Raw genomic sequence first — 12,618 nt, 5'->3', positions numbered from 1 at the left:
TCACACTCGCTGTACATGCCATACATGTGTGGTGTGTGAGTGCTGTATTAAAAAAAAAAAGCCTTGAAGTTTATTCTTAGTGCATCCAAAAAACCATGTTGTCATAATTAGGCTTCAAGAAAGTTTAGCACATCTGATTGATGTTCATGTGTGACAGCTTGGTAATCCGTGTGGCTCCATATTTGGATACTTCCACTCATTTAGCTTTAAGATGCTCTTTTTTTTCTGGGGAATTGTGCACCATCTGCAGTCTGGTGCCAAGAGCTGAATAACTTGCTCACCCTCCTCCTCCTATGAAATACTGTAGAATACACGACTCAGATGTCTTGGACTTGAGTGGCCTGACCTCATCTTTAATGTTTTTGTGTGAAATGCTGAGCTTTACCTCGTTGTAATCATAAAACTGGGGGTGCATGAATCAAACTGCTCACAGCTCATACGCTCAGGGATCATTAGTAAGCAGTGGTTTAGCTTTTAAAAACAAGCTTGTTAACTAGTTCTCCACAAGTCTGTGTAGATTTGTAGTCATCCAGGTCATGGTAGTCTTAAGAGCTTGAAAAAAATGGAGGCTACTTGACTTGACGAGTATTGATCTGGAAGATTTAGGGAATAAAAATTGAGCATTTTAAACCTTTAAGATAAAAGTACTAAATACAGTGGTTATTTCATCCTGTGGATAGACTAGCTCCACCATCTTAGACAGTAGCTGCCAACTGTAGTCCTTGTTTTGTTCAGTGAGCTCAGCGTATGGTCACCTGAACCAGTTCTCCAGCTCCTATAACTGTGCAGCTCACAGCAGAAGATGAACAGCAGGGTGGGGAAATGCTGAATAAGCAACTGAATGATCTCGAGGATCACCACCACAGTGACCCGGCCTGCGTTCTGTATCAATGAAATGTATAAAAGCCTTAGAAATGGTGTTGGGTTGAACATCCCATCATTTACACCCATACATCACACAACTCTCTGCTGATTTCTGACCAGCTCGCCAAATGAGAGAAAACGTACCCGAGAGCCATTGGCTAATTTTCCCACCGTTTTGTCTGTGGTTAGCAAAGCAGCCAGTAGAGAAAACATGAGACGGGAAAGGTCGGAGCTAGCTGGTTTGATCCAGTCTGCATTCCTAAGTATCGTTGGACAATCCCCAAGTTGATCCCGATGTGTTAATCGGAGTGAGAGTGTTAGATAGAAAGCACTTGAATGTTGAACAAAAGTGGTTGTAAAAAGCATTTTGAGTGCTTCTCTTTTCATCTAAAATTGTATCTCATGTTTTGTCTTTTGTGGGTATTTTTCAGAAATATTATTTAACGGCTCTTTTTGTTTTAGCTTCCTTTTATTTTTAGGACAGATGTATATGTGGGGCCGGTGTTTTAGGCTAATAAGAAGGCCCGCTCTCTCACACTTGTCAGACACACACACACACACACGTAGCGTCTGGGGTTTGTTTTTCACAGTTTGGGTAATGACGGTGGAGGCTGATGTGAAATCCAGCTGTGTGCTTGCGTGTGAGAGCACGTGCACACATCTTGCCAGAGCTCTAGTTCGACACAGCAAAGCATCTTTACAACCAGCTTTTAGTGGGCTATGGGAAGCGCTAATAGAGCAGCAGCACGCCTCTTCTCCCAGTTTTGTGGTACAGCTCTTAAACAACTATATAGAACACTCACCCACCCTTCGTCATATGATCTCGGGCATTGCATAATATTCAAAGTGTGTATATTTCCCAGTGACACTTCTAAAAATGAGCTGTGGTAAAAACGTTTCTGGTGTTGGGCTGGATGTAGCTGTTGAGTTCAGTGTTTCCTGGAGCAGAATGCTGACCCTCTGCACCCGCTCAGTACCCGTCCTCCCATAAACCACAAACTGCAAGGTTGGCCCAGGTTGACCTAAACCAGATGCTGTGGTTACGTTTAGTTCAAATATTTGACCTTCAGTGTAAAACAGACCATCACACATATAGCACTTGTGTTCCTCTCTTCTGCGTGCACACAGGATAAGCAAAGTCGCGCTCTGAGACCGTATGAACTCGGTTCTCTGCAGCATCACTTTATGGCGAGGCTTTTGATTTTCCTGCATGTGCAATCACTCTGTTGTTTTTCACGGGCTGCCAAAATTTGAACTCCAGAGCATTTGTACTCTTTGAAAATTTGGGTGTCTTCGATGAAAAGCTAATACCACCAGGATAAAACAGGATTGTTCAAGTCTTGAATTTCATGTACTAAAACATGACAGATATGCAGGGGAAATCAGCATAACCGCAGACCTTGATCGATGTTTGCTTTACTGTGGTTAGCATTCTCTTTATTCTCATGTCTTTGCATGCTCTGAGCCCAGAAATTGAACTGTTCTGGTGGTCCTGCTCAGACAAGAGAGATGGTGAGCCGTTTCCCCACTGTTTGCCTCCCCTTGATTATTAGAGATATCAGGTTGCTCCTTGGAGCCAAATATTCAGCACAAATCTGTAGAGCTTTCAAGAGCCTACAGTCATGCTAACAGTTTGTGTGGGTGTAGTGGTGCTTTAAGCTAAATGCTGATGTTTAACAGAGGACCATCTTGATTTTGCACATTGCATGCAATAAATAGCATAGATTCACACAACCATAGAACATAGTATAGATTGTACCATGATGTCAACGAGTGATTAGTGAAGTCTTGTTATGAAACCTCGAGTGTTTTCACCGTTGCCGTCTCTGTTTTCAAACTGTATGTGCTAAACAAGCAAAGGGCGTCTCCGTCTGAGAAACTTGCAACAACACGCACTTATTGACTATTAAGTTGTGATGATCATTAGTCCATCCTCCTTTCTGTTTCTCAGAGTGATGATGATCACATAATGAGCTTCATGTTATTCAGTAAGACCTGAAACTTGCAGCTGAGCCCATAAAGTCATCAGGAGGGTGTTTACAAAGGTTGCACCTTAAGCTAGCCACGGGGTCTCTCCAAACAGTTTATCATACAACCAGATGTCTTTTTGCAGTTGAAGGAGTTGCCCCCTGCAGGCCATTAAATAAAATTACAGCATGCCAAAGATTCACTTTGTTATGCTGTAATTGTTTGGGATGAAGCCTCAAGTGTCCATTTGAGGAAGTGCAGTTTTTGGTGATTCACTGAGAACCTTCACAGACATGTTTCACATTAGCTTAATTTTTTTTTTTTTTTAGACCTGAAGGTTGCGGTTTGATGCTAGATACAAAATAATGTAGAGGCGGATGGCATTTGAATTACAGTAGTAGCGCTGGATCAGTTACTAATATTGCTGTATAGTTTTGTGGTTAATGCTATTATCACTGACAGGCAAAAGATCCCTGATTTAAGAATAGGAGCATACTCTGTGATGGTCTCAGACCTGGAGCTTTGCATCAGGCTTTGTCAGGTCAAAATATGGGGATCCATCCACAGCTGCAACCCCTTTGGAGTAAGGGAGCAGCTAAAAGTGCTGCATCAACTACTCACTTAATCTGTTAGTCAATAAACAGAAAACTAATGTAACAATTTATCAAAAAGGGTTAAAAGGTTTTTAAAAATCCCCAATAAAGGTGAGTTTAATCACTTCAGCGGAAGAATTTAATTTTATTTTAGGACAGGAAGTGTTGTTAAAGGACTAATAAGAACTTGGTGATTGGAGGCAGTGGGGGGGGCCCCAGCACTTTTTTTGGCCGGTGGGCTCTAAAAATCTTGGGATCTGCCCTGGTCACAGGTTTCTGAACTGATGTTGAGAAAAAACTTGGGATGTTAGATTAAAATTATTTACAATTAGTTAATCTGATGGCAAAATAGCTCACAGGTCATTTGATTAACAATACCTAACATATTGTTGATCCCATTCCATTTAATAGTTTTTTATATTTTCGGCTTGAACAGTTGGTGCCACCATCATTAGAGCCATGCTGCTAATATGGCTAAAAATTCACAGTAAATTCCATAAGTAGTTTACATTCTTATGAGCAGTCTGTAAGTGTGTGAAATTCACCATCACGTTGCACTAAAGCTCTTCACTAAGACCTGCATTTACGTGTCGTTTATTAACGCCTTTCTCAAGCTGCAGTCACACGAGCCCGACCTCATCCCAGAGCATCCCGAAATATCACATGGTAGTACGGCTTAATGGAGTCTGGCCGCAGTCCAGCTGCAGGTTTGCACACGAGCGTAATGAAGAGACACAAGTGCAGACATCGATTTTAAATAAACACAGCTGTGGGAGAACAATGGCTATTTATGATCAGCCATGAAAAATCACAGTGAAATGGCCCTCACAGGAACGCCTTTCATTTACTGGGGCAACGCTTGGCTGCTCCTGCCTCCTCCGCCACTCAAGTTTTAATAAAGACCATCATAAAAAAGCAGCTTTGCATCCTGACTAATGATGTTTTTCCTCTCTGTCCTTTGCTCCCTGGTTTGGGATTTTTCAGTTCTGGACTTTTTTTCTTCTTTTCCTTCTCTGCTGACCTTCACTCAGCATATTTTTGTGCTTTCTTGTGTCTCGGGTTGCTCGCCGTCAGTGCGTGTAGCGTTGTCGTCTGTCTAGGAGCATCATAGTTGACTGTATCAGCATATGACAAGCAAATGGCAACATGCTGTTTTTAAAACCCTTTGACGCACACACACAGTTTTTCACTTCGTTCCACCTTGACCGACAGCTGTTTTCTCTTTGACACGCACCCATTCTCCTTCAGTCATCCTCTTCTCTTTCCTCCCTTCATCATCGGTGTCATTACTGTGCCCTTAGCCCGCCATTATAACCATTAGGCTATGCTTATTTGGCCTCGGACCCCCCTTTGAGGATCAGGTTCCATAGTAACCTGCCCATCTCTACGGTAACCCAGCCCATCTCTGGAGGAATGCGGCATTTCCCGCTCTTTTGTCAAGCCACATTTTGAGTGGCGCTGTGGGGCCAGATTGAGTTGCACTGGGTTTCATAAGCTTTCTGTGTGTGTGTGTGTGTGTGTGTGTGTGTGTGTGTGTGTGTGTGTGTGTGTGTGTGTGTGTGTGTGTGTGTGTGTGTGTGTGTGTGTGTGTGTGTGTGTGTGTGTGTGTGTGTGTGTGTGTGTGTGTGTGTGTTAAACTAATTGAGTTGGCTGTCAAAGCAGGGTCTGTGTGGAGTCTTGAAACAGTACTGTAGGGAGGAGCACAGTGTTAGCATGGCGTTGGGTTACTATATTGCTGCCCCGCCTCTGGATTATTATTATATTTCACAGGAAGTGTGTGCGTATGTGTGCACATGTGTGTCCATCGCTCCTCAAGGGTGCGTGTTCACAGGTGGCCGGGCTGGCACAGCCATGGGCTTTTCCAAACAGACACTGACGCAGCCTTTCCAATAAAAGTCAAAATAGACAGGAACAGACGACACTGGCTTCTTCAGCTCGGCCTGTTGTATGCATCTGTTCACATCACAAAGGGGTGTGTGTGTGTGTGTGTGTGTGTGTGTGTGTGTTTAGCTTGTGGAGAAATCGGACTGCAATACAACTTCATAGAAATTGTAGTATCTGAAAATAATAAGGAGAGGAAGGAGAGTTTGGGGGGGTACATTCAAGGTACACCTGCATTCAAGGTGTTCCCAAACCAGGTGAGATACATAGTCTTCCCAGTGTGTTCTGGGTCTATCCTAGATACAGTATGCCTGGAAAACTAAGGATAAGGCGAGCCACATTTTGGAGGAAACTTGTATCACCTGCTCTCTTTCAGTCGTGATTCAGAGTTACTCCAAGGACCAGAATGGTGTGTCTGAAAAGGCAAATTAGAGTTTTTATTTCTTGCCAATTAACAAAGACCTGGCATTGGCCGAGTCGGGAGACATTCTTCATAGTGTTTCAGAATTCTCCGGTAGATTTCCATCCAGTATTCTTTTAGTGTCGCGGTCCTCCTCGTATGTTATCTCTGACATCACTGAACAGTCTTCCTTTGGGAAGGAGAGCCCAAGCATCAAGTACACACTGACAGGAATGTCAACAAACAGAACTATGAAAAACAGAGCTCTAAAGAGAACAAGATAATGAGTGTGAACTCGACCAATGGGCTGCTTTAAGAGGGTTATCTATCCTGTAGATTCTCACTTTGTGTGCACCGGGAGCAAGACTACAACTACCATGAGACTGCGCAAAAAGTCATGAATCAATCAATACCATATTAGACACTCATGAAAATGCTTTCGCTTGACCGGCGATTGCAACAAGTTCTCGCAGCGAAGGCATGTTGGTAGAAACTGGCTAATGCATACTTGGTGCCAAGTAGGATAAAGAGGCATTTGGAAACCAGATCTACTTTCTAAGAGGAACTTGGCCTTTTTCAAAGGAATACTGGATCTGAACCAGAGGCAGCAATGGAGACGAGGAATAAAATGATTATTGTAGGTTGTGTGATGGGCTATTTTTGTATCAGTGTTGTGCAACTTTAAGGTGTGACAGAGTTCCGGAGGCCTATTTGAAACTGGTATTTCCAGTAACTTGTATCTCTCATCTGATTCCTGTTTGTACATACACCATGCTGTTTGGGAAATGTTTGCTGGTTAGTCATTTAGGAGCCAGCTGGCATTATTAATAGGTTGCTCTGTGTGGGTTTGTGGCACTAAACCAAAGCGTTGTGGTATGATATCATCAGATGAATGCTGACAGAAGATAACATGGCCGGTTTTAATTTACATGGCAGTGTTTCTAAAAAGTCGGTCTTTGTAAGTTTGGAATAAAAATGACTTTTAAATGACTGTTTGTTGCTGTCAGCTAATATTATGTTTCATGCGTTTTTTAGATTCAGAGGTCGGCACACTCCGTCAGAAGACTCTGTCCGTCTTCACGGCCTCAGAACTGGTCACTTCCTGCAACTCCTCTGCCACCTTTGGGCCTGGCAGCACCCAGTACCTCCTCAGCCTGGCTCGGGTGGGCCTCAGCGCCGGTGTGGAGTTCCCTGAGCTCTGGGACGGCCCCCAGCTGAAGACCAAGCTCCTGGAGCATCTGCTGCAGTGCCCGCAGTACGAGGTGAGGGAGCTGGCAGTAGAGGGGCTACTGAGGAAGCTGGAGGAGGAAGAGGAGGAGGAAAGGAAGAGGAGGCCTGAGTGGCTGGATGAGACCACCCAGTCTAACCTGACCAGTCTGGCTCTTCGTGAGACTCACCCCCAGTGTTTGGCCAAGGTGAGACCACACACACACAGATTTACACAAACGTATTCTAGGAGTTTCATTTGTTTGTTGTGTTTTTTGTTTGGGAGCCTGTATACATGTCTAGTTGTTTTATAGATGTATGTGGATGCCTGCTGCCAGCAGCATAATCTTAAAGTTCTGACATCACACAATGGTGAACTCCTTTTTTCTATCTGACACAGTTTCCCTGAACCACAAGGACACTGGTTACAAACTGATTAAAATCCCAATCCATCTCGTAGAGCCTTGCGTGAGAGGCTAATCGGCCACAAGGGGAAACGCCAAGCACACTGGCAGTGAGCTGGTTCACTCACTTGCTCACTTACTTACACTGACTCCTGAGAGGCTTGGTAGCTTTCCACGCTAACAGGTTTTGGAGAGGAAAATGCGACCTATTTCCTGTTTGGGGACAGAAGGTTGTATTTCTTCCTAAAGATGACAGGCTGCCAGCGGGCCCGCTCTGTCACGTCTGTCGTTAACACCCCTGCAGAGCTGACAGCACTCGGCACTGCTGTGCACTTCGGCGCTGGTGCAGACTGGCATGTGTCTGCTTGGGTTCGTTCTTCACCAGGCTTTGCTTTACAGGCCAGCAGTTAACGTTTAATGTGTCGGGCCTGTTAAGTGGAGCCTCCTCTGCGCCATAGATGCACCAACCCAATGGGCCAGTTGCCATAGCTCACCCTGATCTCCAGTGAAGCATTATGGGAAAGCTGCTGAGGGAAAGTCCTGTTCTTTTCGGGACTCGGGTCCAGTTCCTTAGGCCTGCAGAACAGATTATAGCAGGAAACTGTAATGTGCCTGTTCATGCAGGGTGGGCGTCACTATTTATTTGCATGTTACAGCTATGAAAGTCTGTTCGCCTGGGCTGGCATGCTTTACTGTGACTGTGTATATTTGAGTATGTGGGCAGCCGAGTATGTCGCAAGGCGGGAGCTTGTTAAAGCGGGCTGTAAAAGTCTGAAGCAGCAGAGATGGTCAGAGCAGCTGTCGGGGTTAGCAGACAGACGGGTGGATGAACAGTGAAAAATACACACTCGATGGCTGTGATTACAACTAAAGTAATCCCATTAGTACTGCAAAGAAGGGGGAGGCGGTGTTATATTATATATATATTGGAAGTCTTTCAGTTAATGAAGCAATAAAGAAAGAGAAATGCTGCGGCCAAATGAATAATGACACTGTCTTGGCATCTCTTGGACAGTGATTTACTGACTCTCACTGGAGTTGAAAGGAACCAATAGACTTGGTGAAATATTGTCTAAGGAATAGGCTACACCCACCACAACCTCCCTGACGAGTAAAAATGAGCTGTTGTATGTATTGGACTCTACTTTGTGGCACAAAGTGACTCTTTCACAGGAGTCTGAAATATGGACACTATTATCTGTCATTATCATTATCTATGTGTACACTATGAGCTATTGTTTTTATAGGTTGGCTCTCTTGAGCCAGTGTGTGCAGTTTGGTTAAAGCTGTGATAATAGACTTTTAAGGCCATTTGGGGGCAGTATGCTGTAACTGAATGACTGCAAAACATTGTCACAATATCCAGTTATAAAGGCAGATATGCTAGCAAGCTATTTTCCACTTCATTACATAATTGGGTTGATTTAATTTTAGCGTAATTTGTTTTTGTTGAGACAAAGTCCACTGTTGGCGCTGATTTAGTTTCAAATGATCTGCCTCACAGTGTTCACCATTCAGCTACTTTGCAGTGCTAACGTAGCCAGCTTAGCTCAGTGTTTTTACCTGTAAAGTTAATCAAATCTATTATTGCAACATGCAGTAAATTGCATGAAGGGTACCTCAACAAAGTGTCCTTGTGCTTATAATGAGAGCGGATTTTAAACATCCAACAAGCTCTGTCGTTCAGATTCAGATTTATTTATGTTGGAAAATATTTGTGGACCTGGAAAATGTAATAAATGGTGGACTAAGAATAACAAAATCCCGTCTCATCACCTTTCTGTGACATTCTTCATGCAGATATCCTCTGCATGAAGAATGTCCTCTGAGAAAAAGCTAATTAAAGTCTCATGATGCAACATAATTACAATAAAATGAAACAAAGCTTAAAGATGCTTCGCAGAATGGGAAAAAGAGTTACAGTTACATACATACAGATAATTATCTGTATGTTTCAATATTATTCTCCCCTCTTGCACCACATTGTTTTCATTGATGGTGTAATAAAAACAAAGATTTGGGCAGCTTTTAAATTCACCAAATGGTTAAATAACAGCAACTTTGACTTCTCTCTGATCAGCTGTGATGTAATCAGTGTTTGTTGGTAATTGATTTGTATCAGATCGATCAATCAGTCAGTCAGAATGACGGCGTAGAAACCTCACGGGTTCACCTCGCTACCTCGATTTTTCAGTCCTCACATGCATAAAGTGCAGTACACAGGCAGATGTTTACACACAGACACTGCATGCACCCGCTCGCCCTGCCCTCTGCCCACACAGATCCTATAAAGTGAGCTTTATTTTAAAGCTCTAATAACAGGTTGGAGCCTTGAAAGAAATAATAATCATTGAGATATGCAGCTGGAATGTCAACATGTGTTCTCGCCTGGATGTGTGTGTTTTAACAGGCATCTAGCGCAGCAGAAAAAAACAGGTCTCTTCCGCCTCGCGCTCAGTGAGCTGCCTGCCTCTCTGTGCGAGTGACTGGGCACAGTAAAAAGCACAAGGTTAAGATACAAAAAGTAGACACAAGACCTGTTAGTGCCTGCCGTGCTCACCCGCACACATGAGGATATGTGTGTGTGTGAGAGTGTGAGGCAGCTGTGTACCCGTGGTTAGGGTGTGCATAGGGAGGATCAAGGGTAAAAATACCCTTGGGGCAGCTTGCCAGCAGCACTGCAGAGAGGACACCAAAGCTCTGCTGATGGATGACGCTGAGCAACTTCCCTCACCAGTAGCTCTGATAATGAGTGTGTACGTGAGGCAGAGAGAGGTGAAAAAGGATGATGTGTATCTTGTATCTTGCTTAAGTATCTTTCTTACTCGCTCTTCCTGCTGTCTCTGTCATGTCGTTCCTCCTCTCAGGTCCTGCAGGTTTTGTGTGTGCTGAGCTCCAGCGATGAGCTTCCGTGGAGGGATGGTGCAAGGGTTTTGTCCCTGGAGGAGGTTTTGTTGCACCTCCTAACATTGGCTCAGAACTCTGCTCACAGGTCAGTAAAAGAAATACTGTATAGAAAAGATGGACATAGCCCCATGATGTCAAAAGTGATCATATTTAGATAAGAGGGAGACGTGCTAAGTGATTAGCTGTCCCACCTGGTTGTAGCAGATGATCGGGATAGTTCCCCGAGTCCCGTTCTGTCGGAGGTTTCTTCCTATTAAAAGGGAGTTTTTCCTTCCCGCTGTCGCCACGTGCTTACTCATAAACGGGTCATTATTGTTGGGTCTTTACCTTACATTGAATTAAGGTTATAGCAAGCTTGGCTAGCAGGTTTCCCCTTAGATGGTCGTCACAGATACCCGATAACTAGTGCAGCAGCTTTTGACGTTCTGCTAATATTTAGCCCAGAAGACTGCTGTTTGTTCGGCAGCAACTGGGTCGACTGGTTTTCCATGACAATCCAGTACTACCTAATGTACGTGGCTGTCATCAAAGCAGCGCTGCCGAGTGTCCCATGACTTAATTAATATGCGACACAAACAGCGACGAGATACCTGCTGCTCAGTGTGTGGCTTTCCGTCAGACTGTAGCCATTTCCATCGTTTTCAGGTTTTAAGAATGGTGGGTTTGATTTTATTGACTCGTGGAGCGACGCTACTGACCAGCCAATCGGTGGCATGCAGTCTGATGCCCCTGGCCGAGCAGGTATAAAAAAAGTACTCAGTAAAGATAGAGGGCCTGAAGACAAATATTTATTTCACTGCTTATTGTTTGATTTCTGTTCAGAATGAGTAAAGATCTACTCCTGACCCTTGACCTTAGACGTCGTGTCTAAGTTCTGGTTCGTGTGGTTTTCAGCGCCCTGACATCCATCTCTAACATCGTCACAGTGAGACTGAATTTCAGCGCCATGATTACCCACAAACCTCACTGATTTCCCAGAGTTCACAGCTGTTTACAGCCTGTGAAGTCTGTGTCCTGTAACTCAAAACACTTATAGCCTCATGTAGGCCTGGAGGGGCTGGGAGTGGACTGGCGGGCTTTTCAGCTGTGTGAAATTCCACATCAATTCCCGGCAGTTCCAAGAGGTTTTCTACGCTGCATTCAAATTCTCGTAAACAATGTTGAACCGCAGAAATTTACAGTGCTGCTAACCCTCAAAATCCCACTTTTAATGCATAATTAACAGCGTTTCTCATTATTAAGTTATGTTGGTACATGTTATTGATACAGGAGACAGCTACAGCTACTCTCTGCGTTCATACAGGCCCTGCTGGGTCCCTCTCAAACTTATATTCGTTATAAAGGGAGGCAACTGTGTGAGTCCTAACTGAAAACCTGCTGTCAAAACAGTTCCCAAGTAAATCCCAGGGCAGCTTTTAAATGTGATGGATGGAGACGTGAATGTACTACAGGGCAAAGATGCAACCACACACTCCTCCTCCTCCATTTTCTGTTTTTCTTCTTTCTTTTTTTCCCTTCCTCTCTCCGGCTTGTGAAAGAGCCCTCACACTGCTGTCGCCGTCAGCTTGTCAGGCCTCATTCAGAGCAGGAATCCATGAAGGAGTGACACACAGGTTCACTGGCTGCACCTTAACCCCGCACCTGGGCGCACCTGAAGGGTCCTCTCTGCAGGATGTTTGCGTGGTTAGCTGCGTACTGCTGCAGTATTTTGATAACTTAGTGTCCCCCAAAAAAAAAAGTGGATGAAAGCTGATATCCGTACTCTCAATCACCTTCATCACGCCATTATTCCTACGTTAGATTATTCACACCTGTCAGGCTAAAAGCATTATTTTTGTCAAAGATTATGAGTCACCGGGCCCGTCTCTGCCTTTGACCACAAACCACTTTTGGCACACTCTCTTCCAGTATTCATGTGTGTGTGCTCGTACTTAAGCCCCTTTGACATGCATTGGCACACACACAGACACACACACACACACACATACCCCTTTTCTTGACAAGCCACTGCTGTACTTTTCTCACCCCTGACAAGAGAATACAGGCTTGAATAAGGATTGGATTACAAAGGCTTTTAGCCCTGCAAAGCCTTTTCCTGGCCACAATCTCTGGACCCGGGGATCCACTTTCCCTTCGGAGTGGCCCCAGGGTTATGATTAGAGCTGGGGAGGGATGAGATTGGGTTGCTGGCTGCCCTTGTCTGCCGTGTGATTGAATAGCACTCGGGCTATTGTGACCCATAATGTAGTGGTGAGTACCAGCACACTTCTTTTGTGGATTGTAAGTCAATACAGTTGAGAGGTGTGTGTGTGGCTGACAGCGCCGCAGCGTTGGGTAATGATTTCAACGGAACAACCTGAGGAGCATGTTATCGTTTGCAGATGCTGTCACTGTG

The 12,618-nt window shown here is 44.4% G+C and overlaps 1 protein-coding gene across 1 annotated transcript in view; it reads left to right on the top strand.

Moving 5' to 3' along the window:
- Nucleotides 1–12,618, top strand: part of thada (THADA armadillo repeat containing) — a 115,703-nt gene that overhangs the window by 80,508 nt on the left and 22,577 nt on the right. The window contains exons 32-33 of the mRNA XM_031741117.2: nucleotides 6,742–7,121; nucleotides 10,184–10,308. Coding sequence (XP_031596977.1) covers nucleotides 6,742–7,121; nucleotides 10,184–10,308 — 505 coding nt within the window. The remainder of the gene's footprint in view (nucleotides 1–6,741; nucleotides 7,122–10,183; nucleotides 10,309–12,618) is intronic.

This window comes from Oreochromis aureus, linkage group 13 (genome assembly GCF_013358895.1).
Source record: "Oreochromis aureus strain Israel breed Guangdong linkage group 13, ZZ_aureus, whole genome shotgun sequence".
Classification (NCBI taxonomy): domain Eukaryota; kingdom Metazoa; phylum Chordata; class Actinopteri; order Cichliformes; family Cichlidae; genus Oreochromis; species Oreochromis aureus.
The sequence above is the reverse complement of the archived record's forward strand: the minus strand, read 5'-3'. Positions and strand labels throughout refer to the sequence as shown.